Here is a 19420-nt window from a genome sequence, read left to right as displayed (position 1 = left end):
CTAGCTTCTTCCAGTGGGTAGTTTTTAGGCTTGGCGATCATATAGGGGACACGTAGCACGCAGACGGCTGGCCAATTGCTTTGTATGTGGTAATGAGCGTTTCTTTGTCTTTTCCCCAAGTACTACCAGCAAGGGATTTGAGGATTTTATTACGACTCTGGATTTTCGGAACAATTGCGGCTGCGTGCTTACCAAAGTGTAGATCCTGATCAAACGTTACACCCAAAATTTTGGGGTGTAGGACAGTCGATAGCGTAGTGCCATCAAAGTGGATGTTCAAAATGGTCGACATTTGGAACGTCCAAGTTATAAATAAGGGCGCGGATGATTTGGTCGGTGATAATGCCAGGTTTCGCGAGGCGAAAAAACTGGAGCGATGAGGGGCTCTATTCAGTAACTGTGAGTTTTAATATGTACACTTTTTCTTCATATAATTTGTATGCAAGAAAAACGTACATTTCAAAACTCATAGTTACTGAATAGGGCCCCAGGGAGGTAGCCTTTTATTCTGTTGCAAAGCTCATCGATCTGTGGGCCCGGGCCTGTGGCCATTATTGTGCAGTCATCGGCGTAAGAAACGATAGTAGCTCCTTCCGGTGGCGAAGGTAGTTTTGATATGTAAAAATTAAACAAAAGTGGGGATAGGACACCACCCTGTGGTACCCCTTGTTTAATTCTTCTTGGTTTTGATGTTTCGTTTCTGAATTGCAGCGATGCCTGCCGACCACCCAGATAATTTGCGGTCCACCTTTTAAGACTTGGAGGAAGGGTAGACCCTTCCAAGTCTTGCATTAACGTGCCATGGTTGACCGTATCAAAAGCTTTTGATAGGTCTAGCGCTACGAGTACTGTTCTATGCTGGGGCTTCTGATTTAAACCATAATTTATCTGGGTGCTAATGGCATTTAGCGCGGCGGTGGTGCTATGGAGTTTTCTAAAGCCATGCTGACAAGCTAGCTGCAAATTTGCTTTGAAGTAGGGGAGCAAAACGGCTTCAAGCGTCTTGGCTACTGGCGATAGGAGAGATATTGGGCGATATAACTCTCCTATGTTAGTTGGTTTCCCAGGCTTTAGTAGCGGGACCACCTTGGCCATTTTCCATTTCTCGGGTATGACAAAGGTGGAAAGGGACAGGTTGAAGACATGTGCTAAATATTTGAAACCCTCTTTCCCTAGGCTTTTAAGTAACGGCATGGCTATGCCGTCTGGGCCCACTGCTTTGGATGGTTTAGCATGACCGATGGCATCCTCAACCTCTTTGGCGGTGATGGTAATTGGTGACGTGCTGAACTTATATTTATGTGCGTGTCTGTTGGCCCTCCGTCTATTTTTGTCGACCGTAGAATGCATTATATATTGTCGGCAGAAAGCGCTCGCGCATTTTTTCGCATCCGACAGCACTTTGTCGCCAAAGGCGATGGAAACTTTGTCATTGTGCGTAGACGGATTCGATAGGGACTTTACAGTGGACCAAAGTTTACCTACACCGGCAGAGAGGTTACAACCGCTTAGGTGCTCCTCCCATTTCACCCGCTTGTGTTCATCCAGAAGCAATCTGATGCGTTGGTTTATATCCCTTATTTGGGGGTCGTAGGGATCGAGCTGTCTTATAAGGTCACGTTCTCTAGCTAAACTTGCGGCCTCTGCCGGGAAGTGGGGCCGAATTTCGGGAATTCTACCGGCGGGAATGAAACGAGCCGAGGCGGATTCAATGACCTTGCGGAAAGCACGCTCCCTTTGGCGGGCATCAGTTGGGATAGGGAGGGCAGCAAAGCGGTTGTCTGTAAAAGATTTGTATTTGTCCCACTATCCTTTTTTAAAGTTCATGAAAGTGCGTTTTTCTGCGACGATGAAGTAAGTGAAATAAGTATAGGCAGGTGGTCGGATGCCAATGTTACCATCGGCTGCCAGTTGACGCAGTTTACGAGTTCTGTGCTCACGATTGAAATATCCGGCGAACTGTGACAGCTTCCTACCATACGTGTGGGGGCGTCTCCGTTTATTGTGCAGAATGTCGTTTCTTCTATTTGATCCGCTAACATCTCACCCCTACTGTCCATCCGCACGTTTGAATGCCATAGATCGTGACGGGCATTGAAATCGCCTAAGATAATGCGATTCTTTCCAGTGAGTACGCCGCTGATATCAGGGCGGTATCCACTGGGGCAACAGCTGACAGGAGGGATGTAGATGTTGATGATTTTAGGGTGTTGGCGGGTGGAAAAATAACACGTATTTTAAGCTGTATTACCTTGTAAAATTCATTTAATTCAGGTGTAATTCTGTACAAAGGAAATTGTTAACTTATATTGCAATTATATGATTGTAATTCTAATTATAAGCGTGGTCGCTAAAATACTTGTGCTGCTTGTCCTCCTTGTTCAACGCCGCCAACGAAAAGAAAAGGAAAAGACAGAGGCTCCAATGCAATGCCTTAACGTCAGTTGAACTCGTGTAGGAGATTTACTTGACATACAGCCACAATGTTGCATTTTGAAGTAGAATAAATTTGTAACTTTAGGTACTCAAGGGCGTCCCCCTTCCGTGAACTTCATGCTCTGGTGTGGGGTTCACCGATTTCAGATCGAGGCGCGCAAGTTTCACCACTGGGCGGGTGACCAAGCTGCTGGAGGTTTTGACCACTGCACTCCTGACTTGCCCGACAGCGCTGCTTATGACATCTAGTACCCTTCCTCTTACCCATGTGTTCCGCTTTGTGTTCTCGTCTACGATTATGACGATGTCATCTAGAGCGATTGGTACTTCGGGGTTATCGAAACATTTTGCGCGTCTGGTGAGACCCGGTAAGTATTCACGGAGCCATCTTCTCCAAAATCGGTCCGCTAAGCCGCCGGCACTGCGAAAGCTTTCGTTCAGTTGTGTAGGAAGACCTACGTCGATGTCATCTTTTTCTCTTATGCCACTTGAATTGCCAGTGTAGGAAATGATTTGGCGTCAGAGCCTCGCTTTCGTGTGAGTCAAGCGGAATATACGTTAGTGCTCGCATGTTGATGATGCTCTCAACGTCGGCTAGGGCAGCTCTCAGCACTTCTTCGCGCAAACCACTTTTTGGTAATATGTCCATCAAGACTGATTTCACCGAGCGAACCATGCGCTCCCATGCTCCACCCATATGTGGCGCTGCTGGTGGTATAAAGGACCATTCGATTTCAGGATATTTTTGCATAATAGCGTCAGACGATATTTTCTCGATCTCTTCCGCCAGTATTCGACTGGCGCCTCTAAAATTGGTCCCGTTGTCGGATAGAATTCGCCTGGGAACGCCCTTCTGGCAATGAACAATTTCAAAATGAGGAGAAATGAATTAGTCGAGAGTGATGGCGCAAGCTCAATGTGGACGGCTCGAATGGTCATACACGTAAACACAACGCCCCACCGTTTCTCATGCCTTCTTCCTGCCATCACATCGAAGGGTCCAAAATAGTCAACCCCTGTGTATGCGAAGGGGTGAGTAAATGCTGCAAGACGATCTGCCGGAAGTCTGCCCATTTCTGGTGCATTTGGCGTGGCCCGTTGGCTCCGACATTGTTGACAGACCTTTGCAACCGCTCTCACTAATACACGCAATCCCGGAATGCAGAATCGCTGCCTCATCTCATTTGCCACTATCTCGTTGTGATGGTGATGGAATTTGCGGTTGTAGAAGTCTGCGATGAGATTTGTAACGCTGTGATGCCGCGGGAGAATTATCGGCTGTTTAGGCTGATTGCCCTCCCCTTGCTTCGTCGATTCGTCCCTTTACGCGCAGCAGACCGTACTTATCTGTGAGGTAGGTAGGTTGAACTGGCCGGTCCATGAGGACCTCACATAGACTGATTGAGTCCGTAGTGTTACCAGAAGTTTGTTTTAACGACCAAACTGAAAAACCCTATCAAAAACCAGGACTTATGTTATAAAATAACTCCGTCCTCTTGGCAAATACTAGAAGCTTCCTAGGACTTAAGCAACTTGCTGCTTCTAGATCTGACAGCTGTATCACTCCTAATAGCTGGAGTCTTAGCCTGGCAAGCGCAGGGCACGAGCATAGAACGTGCTCCATCGTTTCCTCCTCCAACCCGCACTTCCTACATCTGCTATCACTGACCAAGCCTAGTTTAAAGGCATGTGACGCCAGCAGGCAGTGTCCAGTGAGAATACCCGTCATGAGTCTACAGTCCTCTCTTTTTAATGATAGGAGCAACTGAGTTAGTCTAAGGTTGTAAGACCTACACATAATCTTCGACACTTTACAGCCCCGCGCTTGAACCCACGCCTTTCCCGCTTGGTCGATCATGTGCACCTCTCGTACCGATTTGTTGCGCGCTAACATCAAGGTTTGCATCGCCCGACCGGACAGATAATCCTTGACGTTCTAAGACACTGTCCCTACGGTCGATGTCGGGATCAAATATATGATATTGCACAGTGTGGTGTATGATAAACGCGATGCCGCCTCCATTTTCGCTCTCGCGATCTCTTCTGTGGACATTATACCCAGAACAGGTCTGCAATGCAGATGTTGTGCCGCTTCACGAAGTCGACTATCTCCGTGATCTTCCCAGTTAATCCATTACAGTTTAACTGCAGAATTCTGAAGTGCATAGGGGGAGACGTCGTCACTCTGGGAGTAAGTGACGGGTGACTACGCCTGGGCTGTGGAAGGCCAGAACGCTATTGCTGTTGTGGCCCTGGGACTAGACGTCCTTGGGTAAGCATTGGGGTAGCCGGTGTATTTGGGTATGCGGCCTGACAACCCGTCGGGGGGTTGCCGTCGCGGAGACCAGAAGATCTAGGAAAGTGGCACCGTCCATGGCAGGAGCTGCATTGGACGGATGCAAACGTATATATTCTGTGCTGGCAAACGGTGCAAAGGGAGGTAGGGACTAAGAGTCTGTTTCCCTGACCTACACAATTGCTGCCGGAAAAGAGGGGGAAGAAGACGGGGGCAGGGGCTGATGCTCGGCATTGCTCCCGACTCTACTACGGAGATTGTAGGTATGAGTGGGAGCAGCCGTGTGAGTTCGTGGCGCCATGGGGCACGAGCAACAGCGGGTACTTGTTGCGGCTTGCTGAGCAGCGGGGCTGCTGGAAGGTAGCGGGGGGCGCTAAGGCGCAGACTACGGGACGTCCTAGGGCATGAACAGCAAAGAGCCACAAAAGATTTATAGAAGTTACGTGGATGTCTGGTTTTGGGGTCTAGTCCAGTACAACCTGTCCGATGCAACCATCCCTTACACGGGACACACTGACAAGAGTATGACCGTCCTAAAAAAGATTCTTTTCCGGCAGATGCAGCAAAACCATTTCTTAGGACTGGGGTCAGGAGACGGACCCGAGTCGCTACGGCACATAGAACCGACGGCCTTGGGAAGCGACAGAAAGCCACCTCTGTTCTTTCAGTATAACACAGATTTATCCAACAGAAACTGTGCCAAATTTCTGCAGGAACAGGAATTTTGAACTGGTAAGCGACGTACATAGCGTGTTTAAAGTTATGGAGAGCTGGGAATGATTGGTCAACACTTCGCATTCACTTTTAAGCAAAATAATGTCGGATAAGCGCATTCCTGCAGATTGGAACTTATATGCGATCTACCAAACCTCGAGCTTCTTAATATTTAATATAAGGACTATCTAGCGTATTGGGGGCTGATGATCACGTTTTACCAGCTTGGCAGGTAGTCGGTCACTTTTCGTCCATTCGCAATCTCGCCGATGTCGGAATCGTACAATGGCTGCATCGTCAAATGGTTGGCAGCACATAAGTTTTTGGTTATTTAAATATTCTACTTCTGAAAATGTAGTAAAAGAAATTTGTTTGTATTCCTTTGTTGTTGTAGCGATAAAGACACTCGACAAACACTATTACCCCCAGCGGGTTAGGGGTCAGAATATACCAGCGGTAGGTATGCCTGTCGTAAGAGGCAACTAAAATACCAGATTCAAGGGGCTGTGTAGCGCAAACCTTTTAGGTAGCCAGCGCAATATATAGCTCCTCCACACCCAATTGTCAACCTCACCTATCCGTGGCGAATCCTGTTTCACTAGCTGACGAGGCTCTGGCGACTCCAAGCTCCTTATGGAACTTGAGGGTGGGGACGGAGGTATGGGCTGAAGCTTTAATGTGGCCATATAAATCGTTCCGAAGATGGTCGGGCTAGCACCTTAATGGTGCCGTGTTACCGGAGCGTACCGGATCTGTATCCGGTTAAGGACCATCACATCGATAACACTCCCCACAGCCTTCGGGGATTAAGCTTATCGCTGCAATAATAACAACAACAACAACACGCACTATTAAGGTACATCTCGAGAACGATTTGAACGAACATTGAACTTTCTTAATATATTGCTCCAATTTTATTTATTTTCTTTATTTAATTTTTTTTTAACTTAAAACTTAACATTGGATTTTTTTATATATAAATTGGGTAGCATGAAATACATGTATAAATTATAATGAATATTAAAATTGGAGCAAATTTATGCAATTCTTATTTTAAAATAAAAATACAATAAGTATGTAAGTGTGTTACGAGGTGCATGAATGCTAAAGTAATTTCTTCTGCAATAGCGTTTATACGCTTTTTCGGTTGGTATATAACTGTGTACTTTTTGCATTTTATTACACCCATGAAATTATAATTTATAAGTGTACTGATTTTTAATTCTAACGACCATTGAAGGCATATATAAATTGTTAACTACATCTTATATTTAAATTATTTACTTTTGTTTTTTATTCACTGAAAAGTGTATGTTAGATAGTTGAGCGTACATTAGAACTTTATTATTTGCGTTTATGCAAATTACAAAATGTGTTAATTAAACTTACATTCGGATTTTGGACACGAGTCTGTGTGGTCTCGAGCGCGCTTTAGTTTTGTGATTAATTTTGGTGTTCTGAGCAAGTTTATTGTGCTAATCTAACGGCAAATTTGATATTAAATATAGACGCATCATTAATTAATGCATTTTCCAAAAATAACAAAAGCTGCAATCAGGTGAGTGTTTTTGGCGTCCCTTAAAGAATTTTTGTGCTAAATAAAACGGCATTAAGTGCCTTAAGCACTGCTGACAAATCTTTTCTAAAGTGTTGTGAAAAAAAAAAAAGGCTGCATAGTGCCTTCAAAAAAGAGGTATAAAGTGCGTTTAGCACTGCTGAAAAGTACAAGACGGAAAATGGCGTCGCCGGCACAAAAGTCGGTGGCGTCACTTTCAAATGAAGATAAAGACAAAGCCACTATGGAAAAAAAACCTAAAATATTGGAGAACTCCAATGTGACAGGTTTTTATGAATTATCACCAAATGGTTTACTGGAAATGAAAAAAATGGAAAATGACCACTTAGCAACCGATGTAACTGTGCAAAGCAGCGACATGGAGACAGAAAATGATACAGCAAACATAACGGTGAATTACAATTCGGCTGAAAAAGTTCAGTCAAAAGAAGAGGAAAAAAAAGAAGCGGTAAAACCAACAATAACATACCCGCCATATTTTCGCGGAGAAATTTTTGTACTTGTGGACACCACAGAGTGTCACGACATGAAAAATGAAAAAGTAACGAGTGGCTTAACTTTATACAGCCAAATAAAGAATTTGCGTATTAAAGATCTTGACTTAATATACTCAATAGGAAAATCCCTTTATAAAGTATTCTTCAAAACCACATATGCAGCAAACAGCTTCATAATCGATGATAGAGTAAGAAAAAGTGGACTAAAACCATTCATTCCCAGGACAGCACTGGAAATATATGGAGTAGTACGTGGGGTTCCACAAAGCTACACAGAATATGATATACTCAAAAATTCAATTTCTTCGGTACCTATAGTATCAGTACAGCGCTTCACGCGCAAAGATCGCGATAGCGATTCTTACATTCCAACAACCACATTAAAGATAGGTTTTATGGGAAATGAAATTTCCAAAGAAATCATTTTCGAATATACTCGTCTAACAGTCGAGTTTTATGTACCTACATTGAGACAATGTAACAAATGTGGCAGATTAGGACACACCAAATTTGGATGCAAATCCAAAGAAAGATGTCTTCAATGCGGAAAAAGTGAGTGTAAGAATGGCGAATGTAACAATAATACCTGCATTCTCTGTGGCAGGGAGGGACATACAGCCAAAAATAAAAATAATTGTCCACATTGGCAAAAGGAGTTGGAGGTGAACCGCATCAAAACGGTTAAAAAATTGTCCAGAAAGGAAGTTTTAGATAAATACTTCCCAAGAAATACAAATCGTTTTGATATATTAAGTGAAGATGATGAAGAGTTTCCTGTTTTAGTGCAGGATAATGACATTTTAGACACAAATAAATATATAAATAGGCATTTAATTAAAAAATCATATAGCTCTGTAGTAAAGAAGACTAGTCCGGCTAAACTAAAAAGGGAAAATTATAAAACGGTAAATCCAAAACCACAAATCATTCCTGTTTTTAACTCTTTTCATTACCAAAAAAACTTGGTTACACAATATGAAAAACTAATGAGTGAAATGATCAATATCACTCAAAAACTCTCACAACAACAAGGTAGCTCTGGTACCTTACAAGAAATTCAAAAAATCAAAAACACTTTCGAAGCTCTAGTAATGAGTCGCGAAAATTCTAACATACAATCTCTAAACTCTTTTTACTCTAATCATGAAGATGATGCAATATAATTGTCAAAGCCTTAAGGCAAACATAGATACAATAGAATATTATATAAACAAGTATAATATAGAAATTGCAGCTTTTAGCGAAATTTTCTTTTCAACAAAATCAACACATAGAAAACTTTTAAATTTTAATATTATTAAAAAACATAGAAACGATGGGTACGGTGGCGTTGCCATTGCCCTTAGGAAATATATCAAATTCAAAAAAATAACTTACAATACTGACTACGATATTTTAATAATTACAACATCAAATCTTCAACCTAATATCACAATAGTTTCAATTTACCTTCCTCCTAATATCCCTATAGGAAATTTTAAATCGGAAATTCACAGACTGTTGGAATTTCTAGAACCTTTTTCAAACACCTTCATTCTTGGAGATTTCAATGCAAGAGCTGCTTTGTTTGGTGATAGAATTGACAACTATAAGGGTAAACATTTGGTTAGTATGATTCAAGAATCCAATTTTCATCATTTAAATAATGGAAATCATACCTTCTTAATAGATCCACGCACCATGAACACATCTGTGCTAGATCTTTCTTTTACAAACTGCACCTTTCACTGCTCCTGGAAAGTTGACACAACACGAATAGGAGGCAGTCACCATCTACCTATCTTAATTGAAACTGATCATTGTGCAATCAAAAAATCGGTATTTCTAGCGAGAAATAAACTTTTACAATCTCTAGAAGTTCTTGAAAATTACACTACAATCACAGACTTAGAAAACAAAATCCAAGATGAAATTAGAAAAGCAACTTACACGATTGATAACACCAGAAAACCAAAATCTTGGTGGAACAAAAGTCTTGACAAGAGCTACCGCTTCCTAAAAATAGCAAATCAGAAGGTCAAAGCTTTACCGAGTCCGGAAAATATGGATAATATGATAGCTGAGAGAAAGAAATGGAAAAAGGCAGTTAAAAAGGCCAAAAAAGAAAATTTCAAGGAAAAAATAGAAGAAATAAATACCAATATGGGAAGGAAATCTTGGCGCTTTGTCAAGTCATTGAGGGGAGATTTTAATCAAATAGAAGTAGGCATGTGGAATGAATCCAACAACCAAAATTTTTTAAATATGCTTAATCAACAAGTACCAGTTATGGTTCAAAGACTACCTCTTAACAATGAAGTAGAACCAAATACCAATCTCACGTTTTCATTTGAGGAAATAAAAGAAACGCTTTTTAAAAAGAACATAAACTCAGCAGCCGGTACTGATAAAATATCGTACAGGATGTTAAGAGCACTTCCTGATATAACTTTAAACAACATCAAAACATGTTTGAATGACATTTTTATTTCTAATACCATTCCAGAACACTGGAGACAAATTAAAGTAGTACCTATACCCAAAAAAGGTAAAGATCTAAACAATTTTGAAAATTTCAGGCCAATAGCCTTAATAACAGTTTTTCTTAAAATAATAAATTCCTGTCTTAAAGATAGAATTAACTTATACATGGAGAACAACAAAATACTCCCAACCACAACCTTTGCCTACAGGAAAAACATGTCCACATCAACCTGTTTAAATCACATAATACATCAAATCACTCTACTCAAAAGCGAAAATAAACATGTAATTTTTTGCACAACTGCCATTTCAAATGCATATAACTGTGTGAATATAAATATTTTAAAAGATCAACTTTTTGATATTGGCTTGGAAAAGTTGTATACTGAATGGATAATAAACTTTCTTAGCTATAGGATTCTCAAAATTGGCGACAAAACCACAGAGATTTTCAATGGTCTTCCTCAAGGCAGTTGCCTTTCACCACTTTTATTTAATATATACACTGCCAAACTCCATGATCTTCAAGATGAAAATATTCAAGTATACCAATTTGCTGACGATTTCTTTTTTATATCCTCAGATTTTACATTAGAAAATGCAAAATCCAATCTTCAAAACTTTCTTAACTCCTTTGCATCAAATTGCAACACTCTTAATCTGAATTTTAATGCTAGCAAAACCAAAGTCATGCACATAACCAAAGGTCCAACGAAGGAAGTCAATGTAACCATAAATGGTTCAACACTTAACAAACAAAATCAGCAACAATTTTAGGCAGAGTCATAAACAGTTCCTTAACTGCAAAAGCACACTATCAAAAAGTAATAGAATCATCTTCAAACAACTTAAAACTTTTTAAATACATTACCAATATCAAATCAGGGTTACATCCACAAAAGGCATTAAACATCTACAAAGCAATGGCCAGATCAAAGATTGAATATTGCAGTACCACACTTGCAAATAGTGCCAATGCATCATTTCACAGTATACAAGTCTTACAAAATAAAATCTTGAGAAGATGTTTAGGTCTAACACCATCAACGCCAATACCATTAATATATGCTTTAGCTAATGAACTACTTCCCAATGAACGAACCCTATGGCTAGTTGCCAAAGAAGTAGTGAAACTAATTGCTTTTAACAATCCAATAGCATATACTATAAAATCTAACTCACACATCAATACCAGTTATGCAATTGCATACAACACTTTCTCTAACGTCATTGATGACATTGATGCGGTTCACCCCCATCCCCCGATCTCCAACCTTGTCATTTTTGAAAAAACTACAAATACTAAAAAATCTAACATGACACAAGAAGAGATTATTGCCCAGCACTCATCAATGCTGGCAGAATACAGAAGTACAAGTTTTAATTTAATATATACTGATTCCTCAGTAGGAGAAGAAAAAACAGGCTGTGGAATTTATTTACTAAACACAGACACCGAACACTCTTTCCATATTTCATTTAAATCATCCTCAGCTTTTGGAGAATTACTAGCAATAGAAGAAGCTATCGACATTGCAATACGAAACAATTACTCATCCGTCGTTATTTTTACAGATAGCCAAATAGCATGCCAAACACTTAAAAAACATACATCTACGAATAGCATTGCAGCTAAAATTCTTAATAAAATTTCAAATCACAATTTCAGCAATGTACACGTCAGATGGATACCCAGTCACAAAAACATATTTGGCAACGAAAAAGCGGATGCTTTAGCCAAATCAGCTATTATAAACAGCTCTTGTAAAACAGTAAAACTTACGATAGATGAAGCTTGCAAACGTATAAATAATTATATATACGACCAGTCTTTTCAAAGTTTTTTAAATTACTCCAATACAAACCAAAATCTGTATGCCACCATCTTTCCTTCTAGGAGGAATTTTGCGTGGTTAAATTTAATCCAAAAGACATCAAAACCTTAAACCGTATACTAACCGGACATACATATGATAAGAAATATTTAGTCAAGATCAAAGCTACAAATTCGTCTCTATGTCGCTGCGGTGATACAGATTGCTATGAGCATCAAACCTTCCAATGCCCACTTTTAAACAACATTAGAGTCACCTTCAATGTCTTTAATGAAGCACATAATTTTAAGGAAGTCTTTAAAGACAAAAACAACGCCAAAATCACTCAATTAGTAAAGTTTTTCCAAAAAGCTTATCTTAAATTTTGAAAAATAAATTAATATAAAAAAAAAAAAAATAAGACAATAATAATAAAAGCAGCTATCATAAATACACATAAAAACTTTTACTCTGTTTATATTTTAATGTTCGTCTTATATGTTTTTATGTTTTTTGTACATAAATCTCGATTCCACCTTACTCAAAAATTTTTTTTTTTTTTATGAATAAAACTTTTCGAAACAATTTTACATAAATTTCAAACTGCAATTTTCATTACATTCATCATTAACTGCAATTCTCATTGCATTCATCAAAATGCAACTTTTTGCAATCATCAAATAACTGCAATTGTCATTGCAATCATCAAAGAACCTGTTTACAACTGCAATACTCAGCGCATTCATCATAAAATCAACAGTTGAATTCAAACAAGTACATAAATGAAAAACACATATAAATCACCAAGCAATACACTTTACATTCATTTCATCTACAACGCCCTGTGGATCTCAAAATCAATACATTTTACTTTGGTTTTAATCATCAACACGCTCATTGTGAAATAGTACAAATAGCAAGCTGCTACACAGGGTTCTGGTCTTGTTGGTATTACCCTTGTGTACTAGTGGAGCCAAAGTTACACATACACATTGGAAAGTTAATCCAGTAATTAATCATTACATACCTTGGACAATAACCTGGAACTGGGACTTTCAATTATAAGAAGGTCTTCATCCATACAACCAAATCTCAAAAAAAAAAAAAAATAATTAAACTTAATAATGCTTTAACAATGTTTAATAGATTTCTAACATAATTTATGTATATATGTAGGTGTACGTAAAATTATGAAATTTTGTATGAAGTTGTATGTATGTGTGCTGTGTGTAGTTATGATATACATACGAAATAGGTATTGTAAAGATTTTGTTTGAACCCAGAACTTTGTTTTAATATATTTGTGCTTTGCAAAATATTCTTTTTTTTTATTTGTGGCACATTTGAAATTTAATTTGTAGATATTTCACTACAAATGTTGCCTTGATTTTTCAATTTGTTTGGGTTTTGCTTCTGACATGAACCTAATATCGTTATATAATTGCACGGTTCAACTTCTCAAAGTTAAGTTTAGATATTGTGAAAAGGTACCGGTACTTTATATGCATTATAAAAAATCTCGGCAACGGATAGATGAGTCCGCATTATTAAATTTTTTGTATTAACAAAAAATGTCTTGTATTCGCAATTATTTTAACTTAACAATACTTTTAAAAAAACTTCTAAATTTTTTAGGTGTACATACGCGGCAAAGTAGTAATTCGAAGCAAAATGTTAAAATAGCTTAAGTCGAGTTCGGAAAATACTTTTTTTGATCGAAACCTTGTTGATTCGCTGTTAAAAATGTATAGTCGATTTTTATTAATAACTCAAATTATCAGTTAAAGCTCTTAAATCGCCTTAAACTAATTTAACATATTATATTAAATTTTTACCACTTCTTTTTGGTTAGCAATAATTTTAAAGTTATGAAGTTATTCCTTGAATAGCCCAAACTTCGTAACTTCGAATATAAACTCTTTCTTGCACCAAACAAGAACTGCAGACATTCTGCTAAAGGTCCAAGTCAGGTTACACTGTGGAAAAATCGATTTTGTTTTCGCTTTTGTTATTGTACTTATATGACTAATAAAGCATTAACAATTACCGAAATAAATCTTTATTATAAAATGTCAGTGTTCCTATAATGCGTATTATGACTATTACTCTATATATTTACTCAGTATAAGTAATATGATTTTTGTTTGTTTGTTTAAATTTGTCTATCTCATATAGAACCATTTGCGTGTGCAGCATGCTAACGCACAGGTAAATCACATGCACCCACGCACAAGATTATACATGTAATTTTTTCTTCCTGTTTCTTTAAAATTAATTTTAACTAGCCTTTTTGACAAATATGCATGATTGCAGATTGCCACGACAACTGTCGCGGATCGCACTTGATTTCCTTGATTCGAAGCCTAACTTTTTGACACGCTTCTAGAAAGCCAACCATGGATGATGTAAAAGTGATTCTTTAGAGCGATCACCATAATCATAAGTCAATTCTTCTCCCGGTTCAATATCATCTTTTGCTAATAAAATTAAATGTGGACGCTGTTTTACAACCACAACTTTTGTGATAAGATTGCCATTGCGTGAGTGATTCACTAGTCGTCCCAATTTCCCAGTATCTTCAGTCGCATCAATGCAATACTGTTGATTTTTATGTTTAAAATAATACATATAGCAGCCCGCGTTTTCATCTAAAGCATAACGTTTCTCACGCTCGCTAGCTTCTGTCATAGATATAAGATCGCCAATGTATTCCACAACGAATTCACCACGTTGAAAATGTCGATCGGCAACAATACCACGTCCTTTGCCCTCGAAGTATGCCACTTTCATACCATCAGCTTGCTCTTCTAATATAGCTTTTTCGAGTGAACGCATCATTTCTTCTTTAACGGCAGTTTTAGTTTTACGTACACTACGTCGAACTGGGAAGAACTCTGTAAGGTCGCGATTATTATTTGTTGCGACCAAGGGTTGTCCATTTTGTAATTTCGATTTGTGCGGTTGAAGTTTAACCACATGATTTTTAATACCAATCGGCTTTTGGTGTTGTTTTTGTGGGTTTTTTAAATTATCAGTATATGAAGTGCACTTGTGTTGTTGTTGAATAGTAATATCTGTTGCTTGCAGATTCTCACAATGAACAGCTTCTTCATCATGCAACTTTTCAACATTGTTATCAATCTGAATAGAAATGAAGGGCAAGATATGAATTTGATACAAAAATTTTCACGTAAGTAATAAAGCAAATCAAAGAAGCCACAAATATGAAAGTCTTCCAAAACAGCAAAACTTACCTTAGCCATAGCACATCCATTAATCAACATTTTAGCAGCCAAGTCCTCTCCACTATTTAATGCAATACTAAACTCCCTTTGCTGATTCAGTCTTCGACGTGTTTTTGTTTGAATGTTTTTTGTCATTTTACGTGGTGATTTGCGAGGTGATAATTGTTCTTTATTGAGTTTATTACGTCCTGATGGTGATGATATCCTACCATCTACAATAGCAGCATGCATAGGTGAGATCACACGTGGAACACATGTCTTGATGGGTGAAGGACAAACAATACGGTGCGGTGTTGCTGGTTTTCTACGACATATCTGCTGCTCTCCGGCTACAACAGCCACATCACCAGCTCTCAAGATGCCATCCAAGTTTTGTTCTCTGTGCAATACATTGCTATGAGCGAGTGACGCGGAGGTAGTGAAAGCAATTCCACTGTCACATGAACTGCTGTCATTGTCATTTATATTACCATTGCGATATTGTTGCTCTTGTTCTGGCAACAAATTCCTCACAAAGTTTTCATCATTATACAGTACATGAGCAGCCATTCTTGGTGTTCCTTTGAGAAAAAATGGTGCATGTTTTTCAGGTGATATTTGATTATTCAGCGTTACGATTTGATTAAAGCGTCCACTAAATGTTGAGGTCAGTGTTGGTGGTGAAGAAAATATAGGTCCTGCTGCATCCAATGATGTATTAATTTTAATAGATGTTGCCTGATTTGGTATTTTGTCCACATTTAATGTTAGTACAGGCTCTTGCAGGAAAATATTTTCTGTATTACTAATATTTGTACTAGTACTACCAGATGATGAGTGACTGTCACGCAATTGAGAGCGATATGTTAGAAAATCGACACCAAAAACAGTTTCTTCTGTTACTTTTGATGAATATTCTGTATCAGTGGTATTTTCTTCTTCTTGAAGTTCAGTTGGTGTATCTGGAGTATTTGGCTGTTCTTTTGTAACACTGTAAGGTGAGAAATTTTCTTCATAAGTGTAGGAGCAAGGTTCATCTTCTGTTGCTGGAAGAGTTTCGTTTGTTAGGAGGTTTGCTTCGCTATTCTCTACAGGTTTAATAGCATTGGCAGTAGTTTTAGCTTTAAAGAAAGTTTCTATTGTGCGTGTTTGTGAACGAGTTGCCAAAGGCACACCTGTAGAATAAATTGTAACTAATATTAAATTCTTTTTAAATATTAGGTGGGGTTATGTATTTTGTATCTATCACATTGTGATGTATGTGTTCAAACCATTTTAAAGGAGGCGATTTTTTACGTTGAACCAAATTCATAGGGAAACTGATCGAAAATGGTCTCCTGTAAAAGTGCGTTTGTCGCTAGACTAATAAAATTTTACTCGATAAGCTTATTGTGTAACAAATTAAACCATAAATTGAAGTTGACATATACAATGTTGATCACATTCTTTTCTCTGAAAGCATTGCAGAAATTCATAGTCAACAAGATCAAATCAAACCTTTAGAGAAAATCTTCATCAATGTCACAATGGCTGGTCGCCGACCCTGCTCAATATCAGTTTACCACAAACTTTTTGAATAACGAAAATCACTGTCCAACCTTTGGCAAGTGCTTGATTTTCGGAAGCCACGCGCACAGTGAAGGTGCAACTCAATCCACCAAACGCATTGTTATTGAACAGGCAGCTGTTGAACAAAGCGGAATCGCGACCTTTGACAGAGGCAAAGAAATCCAGTCCAGAAATACTGAAGGAGTTAGAAGACAAAGCCAAATGAAATACTTCAGTTTCGCAGCGTTCCACCAGGAACCGTTCTCGAGATAACCAGAAGTGTCATCGATAATACAACAACAAGAATGACTGTTTATATAATGGTGTCTCGAAAACATCAGAACGCATTGGAACGGTTATCTTATGACTCTGAAACATGTCTATAGAACTGTGGCGGTTTTTCAACGATTCTACTCGAATAAAAATCGTCATTCTTACTGAGTCAGGCATGCACGGCAATATCTTCAATATAGATTCTTAAAAGAAGTCCAGTGCGTGGAGGCTGAACCCCTTAAAGGTAAGAAACGCCATCCATAGAGGGGCTGAATTGCGTATAGAATTGATATGTGATTAGGCATATTCATAGGTCACTGCAGTCTTAATAGCCTTAACACAAACTAGGAATATATATGTCTGTCCTGTAACAGCCAGGATGAGATTGCAAGTATACTCTTCTATTATTGTTGTAGCGAGAGACACTATCAGAAATTTCGGGGAGTGCTACCGATGTTTATGGTCCTTTGTCGGATATAGATCCGACTGCCTAAGGGAATAGGCTTATTTCAGCTTGTTTGAAGAAAATAATGGCAAAATAGGTTTTGGTTTTTTGTATTTCATATTACCATCTGTTGCTAAATATTAGTACTGAAGAGCAAAGAAATAAATCTAAGTACCGGAGTTAGAACAGCAATGCAGCGCTCCCAGTACAACTAAAACTACGAAAGATAACTTCGGCGATGCCCTCCTGTGGTGATAGAATGCTCAGCCTACCACACCGTATGCCCTGTGTTCACAACCCGGGCAAAGCAACATCAACATAGAAATAAGGTTTTTCAATTAGAAGAAAATTTTTCTAAGCGGTGTCGCCCCTCGGCAGTGTTGGGCAAGCGCTCCGGGTGTATTTCTGCCATGAAAAGCTATCAGTGAAAACTCATCTGCCTTGCAGGAGCCGGCATAAAACATGTAGGTCCCGTCCGGCCAATTTGTAGGGAAAATCAAGAGCACGACTCAAATTGGAAGAGAAGCTCGGTCTTAGATCTCTTCGGAGGTTATCGCGCCTTACATTTATTTTTTTATTTTTTCTATACCTGGTAGTAGTGTTTAAGCATACAACAAATTAGACAATTTTACTTAATCATATAAGTATTTCTTCTTGCATGCATTTCTCAATTAACATTTTATATAATAGGTCCATTAAAAAAAGCGCGCTATAAGACATGTCTTAGAGAATCTATATATGTGCATACGATTTGAAATGCACTTACCAATCGTACGACCACCATTGCCGCCTCTTGCTTTGTTTGTACTTGATGTCGATTTTGATTTTTCATGCGTTATTTCTTTTTCAATATTTTTCTGCTGTTCTTCATTTGCCAATGGATGCGATCTGGTGGTGTTATTTTCTTCAACTTTACAGTCTTTACGTTTTGGACTAGCAAAATATTGTTCTTCTAAATGTGCACAGCCAACCGTGGATTTAAGTTGTTCCCCATTTTCTAATAAATTACCATTTACACTTTTTTGCTCTTCGCCGCCCTCAACTACAATTGCTTTGTTAACGCGGCGACGAACCATTTTTTTGTGCTGTTGTGAGACGTTTTCAGCAATTTTCAGCGTTTTTGCGAACGATCTTTCTTCGCACGTAGATATTTGGGATTCAAAAAAGGACTAGGGGGAAATAAATTATATAAAATTAATTAAAAAACGAATAAAATGATTAACATTAGATAAAAAAGACTATTAGATTTTTGTTCAAAATATTTATGAATTGCACCGCCAATATTCGGTGTAGGGTTTTAAAGCGCGCTTTTGTCATCCCACCGCAGCAGCTGCTGCCAAAAAAAATTTTCTTACCGACGATCGGATCGACGCTTGTGTTGCAATATTTTCACAGCCTTCAAAAAGCACTTAAAGCGAGTACTTTAGTGAATCTTTTGCACCACCCAATGGCAAATATGTTTAATCCTGAATTTTTAATATACTTTAATTAGTTTCACATATTTATTATTACATTATCATTATACGTGATGTTCTTCCAAAATAATTGTTCCGACCTTTTCGCTTTTTCGCTGCTTCTGCTTCCGACCAGACTGCACTTTGTTGTTATTTAGCATGCAATGGCATTCGATAGAGATAAATACTGTTGCCACAGAGCTGAATTCAGTATGCATGAGCGAGAAGTCAGATGTGCGACACCGGGTGGTGCAGTACGTAAAACTATTAGAGCTGCAGCGTGTTTCATGTACTTGTTCGAGGCATTAACTTAAGGTTCGCTTACATAAAATTAAAATTTTAGCCGTGTTTTTTACAAGCATATACGTTTACGTTTGCGCTTAAAAAAACGCTTATCCTCGCTTAGATAATGCTTAGGAGACCCATCTAGCGGCAACTAGCTGCACAACATGTTGTAGCGGAGATACAAACCTCCGTTGTATGGCTGTGTATAACCTATAGCAGAGTTGATTGCGATGAATAGTGGACATAGACACATATTTCAGGTGCATCTGAGTATAATGCGTATTGAAATTTAGGAGTAATAATTTTATGCGCAGCAATTTCAGAAGAGTAGATAAAGTTTGACGCTTAGCAGTCCATATAAAGTTTAAGCGTTAACGTCTATAGATGTAAAAAAA

At 38.5% G+C, this 19420-nt stretch overlaps 1 protein-coding gene across 1 annotated transcript; it reads right to left on the bottom strand.

Annotated features, from left to right (window-relative positions):
- Nucleotides 1-6337: 6337 nt before the first annotated feature.
- Set8 (SET domain containing 8) lies at nt 6338-18866 on the bottom strand. The gene is made up of 4 exons (XM_067760834.1): nt 18642-18866; nt 18053-18455; nt 15051-16195; nt 6338-14937 (listed from the first exon to the last, which is right to left on the bottom strand). Exons 2-4 carry the CDS (start codon nt 18360-18362, stop codon nt 14179-14181), a joined length of 2214 nt encoding a protein of 737 aa, XP_067616935.1. The 5' UTR covers nt 18363-18455; nt 18642-18866; the 3' UTR covers nt 6338-14178.
- Between the last annotated feature and the right edge of the window lie 554 nt (nt 18867-19420).

Source organism: Eurosta solidaginis, chromosome 1 (assembly GCF_040869045.1).
Source record: "Eurosta solidaginis isolate ZX-2024a chromosome 1, ASM4086904v1, whole genome shotgun sequence".
Classification (NCBI taxonomy): Eukaryota; Metazoa; Arthropoda; class Insecta; order Diptera; family Tephritidae; genus Eurosta; species Eurosta solidaginis.
The sequence above is the reverse complement of the archived record's forward strand: the minus strand, read 5'-3'. Positions and strand labels throughout refer to the sequence as shown.